This window comes from Myotis myotis, unplaced genomic scaffold (assembly GCF_014108235.1).
Source record: "Myotis myotis isolate mMyoMyo1 unplaced genomic scaffold, mMyoMyo1.p scaffold_m19_p_4, whole genome shotgun sequence".
Lineage (NCBI taxonomy): Eukaryota > Metazoa > Chordata > Mammalia > Chiroptera > Vespertilionidae > Myotis > Myotis myotis.
This window is the reverse complement of record NW_023416346.1, coordinates 81,614,708-81,621,808: the sequence shown is the minus strand read 5'-3', so window position 1 is coordinate 81,621,808 and position 7,101 is coordinate 81,614,708. Positions and strand designations below refer to the sequence as shown.

Below are 7,101 nucleotides of genomic sequence, written 5' to 3'. Positions count from 1 at the left end.
CTGATTCTTGTGACTGCTCACAAGTATGTCAGCAGCCTCCCCACATCTGGGAGCTATCTGGGATGTAGATGGAACCAATGTTGTATTTGTTCCAGATTGCTGCTATAACAAATTACCACAAGCTTAGTGACATTGTTATCTCACCACTCTGTATGTCAGAAGTGTGGCACAGACCTCACTGAACTGTAATTCAGGTGTGGGCTGGGCTGCATTTCTTTCTGAAGGCTCTGGGAACCATTTCCTTGTCTTTTTCCAGCTTCTGGAGGCTGTTGCAATCCCGACTTTAAGTCTTCCTCCGACTTTAAGTCTTTAAAGCTGGCAATGTCCGCTTTTCTGACTCCCCTTTTGCCTCCCTCTTTCACTTTTAAGGACCCAGGTGATGACAGTGGCCCCAACTGGATAATCCAGGAGAAGCTTATTTTAAGGCCAACTAATTAACAGCCTCAGTTCCCTTTGCCACGTAAGGTAACATATTCCAAAATTTTGGGGATTGGAGCATGGCCATCTCTGGGGACTCATAATTCAGCCTGCCACACACATCTTTACTAGTCTGGCGTCACTGTTCCTGTTTAGAGGCTGCATGTGCTCTGTCAATTTCCCTCCTTCCTGCATTCGGCAGGTACTTAGTGTTCTTTCCGTGGCCATAGACGGAAGCCTAGCCACTGGTCTAGATGGGATTGGGTGTGTACAAAGCATGGCATGAGCTTCCCCAGCTGTATCCTTCAGACCCTTCTCTCCAGTTCCACCTCCAGCCATATCTGTGGTCTCAGTAAAGGCCCTGCTGGCCTGTGAAACTGGATCATGACACACTGGGGATTTAGGGGGAGCTGACTGGTGGTTCTGCCCCTACAAAGGGAGGGTTCTGGACTTTCCCTTAACTCAGTAACCCCATCAGCCGCCATTTTGGGGAGCCCTGGTCATTTCTCCCATTCACTTCCGCCCTAGCTATAGCCATGAGACAAAGCTCCTCACAGCCCACCCATGCCTCCAGATGGCCTTTGTGCTAATGACTGTCAGCTGATCATCTGATTGCATTGCTTGTCTTCCATCCCACTGCCATTTCCCAAGGAAAACCATGGCTCACCTAACTAACCATTTTTTTTTAGTATATGTGCTGCCGAAGCGAGCACTCACCTGACTAACCATGACAGCCTTCTCCACTGGTCTCTAGAATACCATCACCTGACCCCAAACTAACTTGGTCTTATTTTCAACCCGAGTTCTCCTACCTGAATCCTTAACTTTAGCCAGATGAGACCACTTATAATTCCTCCAATAAGCACTGCTGTTTTTAGCCTCCCCAGCTTTCCTTCTGCCCTTTCTTCCTGGAAATGCCCTTTTTCCTTCTTGTCCTGGGAAATACTACTTGCCCTTTAAGGTCTGCTCATTTCTGTCTTCATGAAGCCGTCCCAAATGGCTCCAGCCACAGCGCTTTGAGCCCAAGGTTCACTGTGTGTGCCACACGTTTGCCTCATGGCATAGACTGCTTGGTATTGTTACTTCTCATCACATCTTCCCTGCTGGCCTAAGCTTCTGGAATGCAGGACTATGTCTTATTTATGTCTGAAGGCTCTTTCCCCAAAGTATACCTATACAGTGTCCAGCCAGCCAGTCGACTGCTTATCCTGCACTCATGTACCTAGGCCAGCCGTGGGCAAACTACGGCCCGTTTGAAATGAATAAAACTATTGAAAAAAAAGACCGTACCCTTTTATGTAATGATGTTTACTTTGAATTTATATTAGTTCACACAAACACTCCATCCATGCTTTTGTTCCGGCCCTCCGGTCCAGTTTAAGAACCCATTGTGGCCCTCGAGTCAAAAAGTTTGCCCACCCCTGACCTAGGCGCTTCCCTGCAAGTGACAGGAGTGCCCAGGAGGACAGAGAGGAGGCCAGACATAAATATGAACAGGCAGCATTGGTTGGCCCAGTCCCAGGGACAGGCAAGGAGAAGCAGGAAGCACATCCCAGAGCCTGGGCAGGACAAGCTGGAATAAGGCACTACTAGCACACCTTGGTCCTCATTATCTTGTTTATTGAAAAGTTTTAAGCAGAATTTTAGACATAAAAATGAGCAAATAGAGAGGTGTTGGGGACCATAGCCAGTCACTGCTGCGCTGGAGGCCTGGGCTAAGACCCCACAGAGACAGTTTCCACCATGCTTGCTTGCTTCATGCTCTTTGCACATGGCGAAGGCCAAAGTCTAGTTACTGAATTAAGAGGGTGGTGGGGTTCCATGCAGCCAAAGAAAGAAGGGCCTGAAAGCAGCCAACTCTGAATCAGCAGGATAGGGCTTTGTAACTAAGGAGAGCAGTGGCGAAGTCCCAAGAGCCAGGAGGAGGGCTCCCAGGAAATCCCAGGAGTGTGCATCTGGGGAGCCAAGACCAGGGGAGAGGGAGGGAGAAAGGAACCTGGAATGAGGGGGGAGTCAGGCTGCGTGGCAAAAGGGTAACCTTCAGCCCAGCCTCATAAGCCCGAATAGGAGGCCTCTGTGGTCTCAGACCAGGATGAATCCCGGCGGGAAGATGGCAGCTGCCGCTGGTGCCCACTCTGGCCAGGGCAGCCCAGGCGCAGAAGTAGCGTCCACATCCGCTCTCGGAACTTGACACCCACGAAGGCATAGAGCAGCGGGTTGAGGCAGCAGTGCATATAGCCCAGGCCTGAGGTGACAGACTTGGCCACGTCCACATGGCTTTCTCGGTCGCAGTTGCGGGCCAAAGCCCCCATGTCCATGAGGATGTCCACCATCACCACCAGGTGGTAGGGGGTCCAGCAGAGGGCAAAGGCCACTACTACCACTACCACCAGCCGCATGGCTCGCAGTCGCCGCTGGCCCCTGGAGACCAGCAGCACAGCTAGGATGCGGGCATAGCAGTAGGCCATGACCATCAGGGGCAGCAGGAAGCCAGCCACCAGCTGCAGTAGGCGCAGTGCTGTGCGGCCCACCTGTGGGAAGTTGTACTGGCAGTGGGTGGCATTGAGGCGTGCGTCACGGTGGGCTGACAGGAAAATGAAGTCAGGGAGGGCAAAGAATAGACATTGCCCCCAGACAGCTACACAAGTGAGAGTCACACGAGCCGGGGGCCCCCGGCGGTAGAGCTGAGTGGCATGCACTATGCTCAGGTACCGATCAAAGCTGATACAGGCCAGCAGGAGGGCCCCTGCATAGAAATTGATGTTGAAGAGGGCACCTGCCACTTTGCAGAGCCCAGAGCCGAAAACCCACTGGATCGCAGCGTCCACTGCCCAGAGGGGGAGGGTTAGCACCAGCAGGGCATCAGCCACAGCCAGGTGAAGCAGGAAGGTGTCAGTGCTACTCAGGGCTGCTCGTTGGCTCAGCAGCACTGCCACCACAGCGCCATTGCCCAGCAGCCCCAGCACAAAGAGGAGGCCATAGAGGGCTGGCAGGAAGGCCTGGTCAAAGTTCAGGCTGACGTCTTGTGGGCAGGGTGGGGAATCACAGCAGAAATCGCTCTCGTTTTCTCCTCCATAGTCAAAGGAAGAGCTATAGTTTTCCAGGAGATAGGCAGGGTCAGAGCCTAGAAGCTCTAGGCGTTCACTGATCTGTGGAGGGAGGGAGGAGAGGAAGGAACAGACCCTGTAAACAAACTCCTTCAGAGATGTAGTCTGAGGAGCCTTTCTGGGAGCGGTAAGGCAGGCCTTGAGGCTGGCCTTGAGGCCTGGGCCACACCCTGTAATTGTCCCCACCTTTCTTCCAAGGCCACACCTCCTAAACTGCACCTGCCCAGCCTTGGTGCTGATATGTAATTTTCTTTCTCAAAGGCTGATTCTCACTCACCCTTCAGGGCCATCCCTTCAGCCCAGGGATTATGGTCTGGAGGAAATTTCCCCTGTGCCAAGAGCCCTCCCTGCCCCTCTCCCCTCTCTCCTTTCTTGTCCTTCAAGGCTTGCTGTTCTCAGTGTCCTGGCCACATGTAATTCTACCACCTTCCTCCCCAGGCACCACCTCACCATCCCCTATCCCTTCTTTTCACTCCTCAGCCCTTGTCTGGGGACCCCAACTTCCTACTCCCCATGGGACCACTCTACAAATCACCGTGTCCTCTATGCATGCTTTCTGCCATTCTTTTCCTCCTTAACACCAAGGACTGCCACCCACTGGGGGCTCCTCCACCAAGCTTTAGCAGAAATACTTCTTCCAGCCTTCTCCTATGAAACACTACAGAGCTGCAGGCCTCCCCAGTGCCAATTCAGTCCAGCACAGAAGAGCCAAAGTCCCAAGTCAGAGCTGAAGGGAGCCTTGCAAGCTCTCGGGGGTGAGCCCCCACCTCCTGCATTTTGCAGATGAGGCACTAGCCAGAGAGGGGAAGTGACTTGCTGGTGGTCATTCACACTAATCAATGGCCAAGGTGGGTTCTCAATTCCCTGTCCAGTGACCCTTCTACATAACCCCTGCATTCTCTACCTACTCACCCAACCCTCTGGTGGTCTGGCTCATGGGCCAGCCCTGCCGATCCCCTAGTGTCCTGGGCTTTCCACTCAAGAGAGTGGTCTGGCCTGGCTGGGCAGCAGCACTTACCTCAGGGAGCATGGCTGGGTTGGTGCTCCGGCTGCCTAGCGCGTGCTGCCTGCCCCTCTGCTTTGGTGCTTGTGGTTGCGAACCTGCACTGTACAGAGGAAGTAAGGGTTTCATGTGGTTCTTGACAGCTGCCTCTTCCATGGGGTTAGCTACACCAGACCTCCCTACACCCAGTGGCATTCTCCTGGCCAGGGAAGCTGCTCTGGAGGATCTGCCACAAGCCTGGGGCCAGAATTGCTGAGTCCTAGGGAAGGGTAGAGGCAGGTCCTCCGAGGGGAGATGCCTGAAGGAGAAGCAGAGCAGGTGGGGAGTGAAGCCCTGCCTGCCACCAGGGAGTCAACTTTTGCCTGATTGTAGACTGGCTCGATAAACATGTTGTCTATAAAAGGAGATTAAACCTCTTTTAAAAATCAAAATATTTAAAAGTAATTGACTACACTAAATCTAATCCTTTACTATTGCCCCTGCATGTTAATCAATGGGGGCAAGGAAAGGGAATTGCTATGTGCCAGATGTTGCTTTAGGTGCTTTCTCTGTCACCGCCTCATTCCAACCACACAACTCCCTCGTCAAGTAGGGGTTATCCTTATGACTAACCCAGAAAGGAGAAAGGTCTTCAGCAGACACAGCAAGTAAGGGTGGGTGCTAAAGCTGGACCCATGGCTGTCTGACTCTCCTTTTTGCCACTTATCACACCGCCTTCAGTTTTTATAAATAGAGAAACTATGACATATTAATGCTGTTAAAACCAAGTGACCTACAGTTCTATATTTTAATGTGGGTGTATCTGGAAAAGACAATGGTCACGTGGTGGAAGCGGCAAGTTACAGAATATGTGTATAGTTTGCCACCACTTACGTAAATTCTAAAAACCACACACAAAAAAAGCACTGTATTGCTCTGGATACAGCTATTTGTTCTAGAGTTTGAAAGAGGGACTGGAGATGCCACAAATTCGTGAGAGCAGTTGCTCCTGGGGCAAGCAGAAGGGGAATAGAGTTGGGGAAGAGTACCTGGGGATCTCCTGATTTTAAGGAAAATCTGTAAACAGCGTTTGTGGAGCCAATCAGTCCTTTTTGGCTGCCCACTGTGGGGAGTTCCACTCCCACCCTGCCCTCAGCTCTCTCCTGCCCTCTGCTCCCCTCCCTGTCACCTTGTTCTCATTAGCAGCTGGCAAAGGTGGCCGTTAACTTGCCTTTCCCAAGCAGTTTCCGCTTTTCCTCTCTCCCCTCAGATGAAAGAGAGACATAGGCAATGCTAGCCCATGGTCTTGGGGTCCAGTGTTTAGCCAGAGCACTTCACAAGAGCCTCTCGCCCAGGGCCTGGGATTCAGTTCACACTGACTGACAAGATGCACACTTGATAAGCCGAAAGGCCCTTCCCAGACTCCTGTGGACAGAAGACATGACTATCCCTGCTCTAAGCAGCTTGTCACCTGCAAGCTCCAGGCCAGAAGGAACTGAGGGCCTGGAGGAGGTCAGGAGCAGTGTGAGTGGAGGGGACTGGGAGGATTCCAGAAGCCATGGAAATAGGATGGACTTGGCAAGGAACTGCCTGCCAGGTGAGGAAGAGAAGTGGGAGCCAGGACCAGTTTCGTGATGCTGGTGCAGGAAGAATTTCCATTCACTGGGCTTCTACACATGAGAGAAATGAGGACAACGAAAAGGGACAACAAAAACACTGTTTACAGATTTTCCTTAAAATCAGGAGATCCCCAGGTACTCTTCCCAACTCTAATCCCTTTCTGCTTGCCCTAGGAGCAACTGCTCTCATGAATTTGTGGCATCTCCAGTCCGCTCTATTTGTTCAACATAATGGAAGGTCTTCTATTCTGCAAGTTTGTCCTTCATCACCTTTGTAGTATTAAAATGATTTTTTTTCTTTATGAGATGATGGTAGAAATAGCTGATGGTTTTGGAAGTATCTCCTGTTGTCAGAAGTTGACAATGCACTGTGGGTCCTCTAAATATATGTCGGAATGTTACTGGTGCATGTGGAATTTCAGTCTAGGGACCCTGGTGTCCTTCCTGTGCCCCACTCGCCTCATCTCTATCACATGGGGACAATGACCCTCACCTTCCTGGACTGCTGGGAAGAAGAAACGGCAGCACGAACACATCAGACAAGAGCTTTGCAAAAATGCAGCTAGCTTTCCTTTCTGAGTGTAAGGGCCGCATCCTGATAGGCCAGCCTGGGGGCGGGCTACTCTCCCTGCTCCCTGTGTGGCCAAGAACATTGAACTTGTCTGGCTCCAGCCCTAAATCCACCCAGTTCGAGCTGTGTGACCTTGGACAAATGACATAACTGTTTTGAGCTGGTCTTAGCAGGGTTGTTACAAGATAAACTGAGATAACCAAGGCTGTAAGGCCCTGGGCACAGGGCCCTGCACTTTGTAGGCACACAGTTGAGAATGCTGAGTGGGAGGCAGTGGCTACAGACCTAGAGTTACTGGGAGTCTTCGTGTTGGGGGAGCCCTGGGAGTGTGGGGTGGGCAGGCGTGTATTTGTCCAGAGGGTGGCCCCTCCAGAAAGGCTTCCCCTCCTCTTAGGTGGGAGTGTT

General features: G+C 51.8%; 1 protein-coding gene across 1 annotated transcript; it reads right to left on the bottom strand.

Annotated features, from left to right (window-relative positions):
- Positions 1-2,036: 2,036 nt before the first annotated feature.
- Positions 2,037-4,722, bottom strand: CXCR3 (C-X-C motif chemokine receptor 3). Its single transcript, XM_036305303.1, has 2 exons — positions 4,543-4,722; positions 2,037-3,566 (listed from the first exon to the last, which is right to left on the bottom strand). Exons 1-2 carry the CDS (start codon positions 4,720-4,722, stop codon positions 2,469-2,471), a joined length of 1,278 nt encoding a protein of 425 aa, XP_036161196.1. The 3' UTR covers positions 2,037-2,468.
- Positions 4,723-7,101: the final 2,379 nt, after the last annotated feature.

Coding starts and splice junctions, on each gene's coding strand:
- CXCR3 (XM_036305303.1), bottom strand. CDS start 4,722: ATGCCACTGGGTGTAGGGAGGTCTGGTGTAGCTAACCCCATGGAAGAG. Junction 3,567..4,542: donor ACCCAGCCATGCTCCCTGAG/GTAAGTGCTGCT, acceptor CTCCCTCCACAG/ATCAGTGAACGCCTAGAGCT.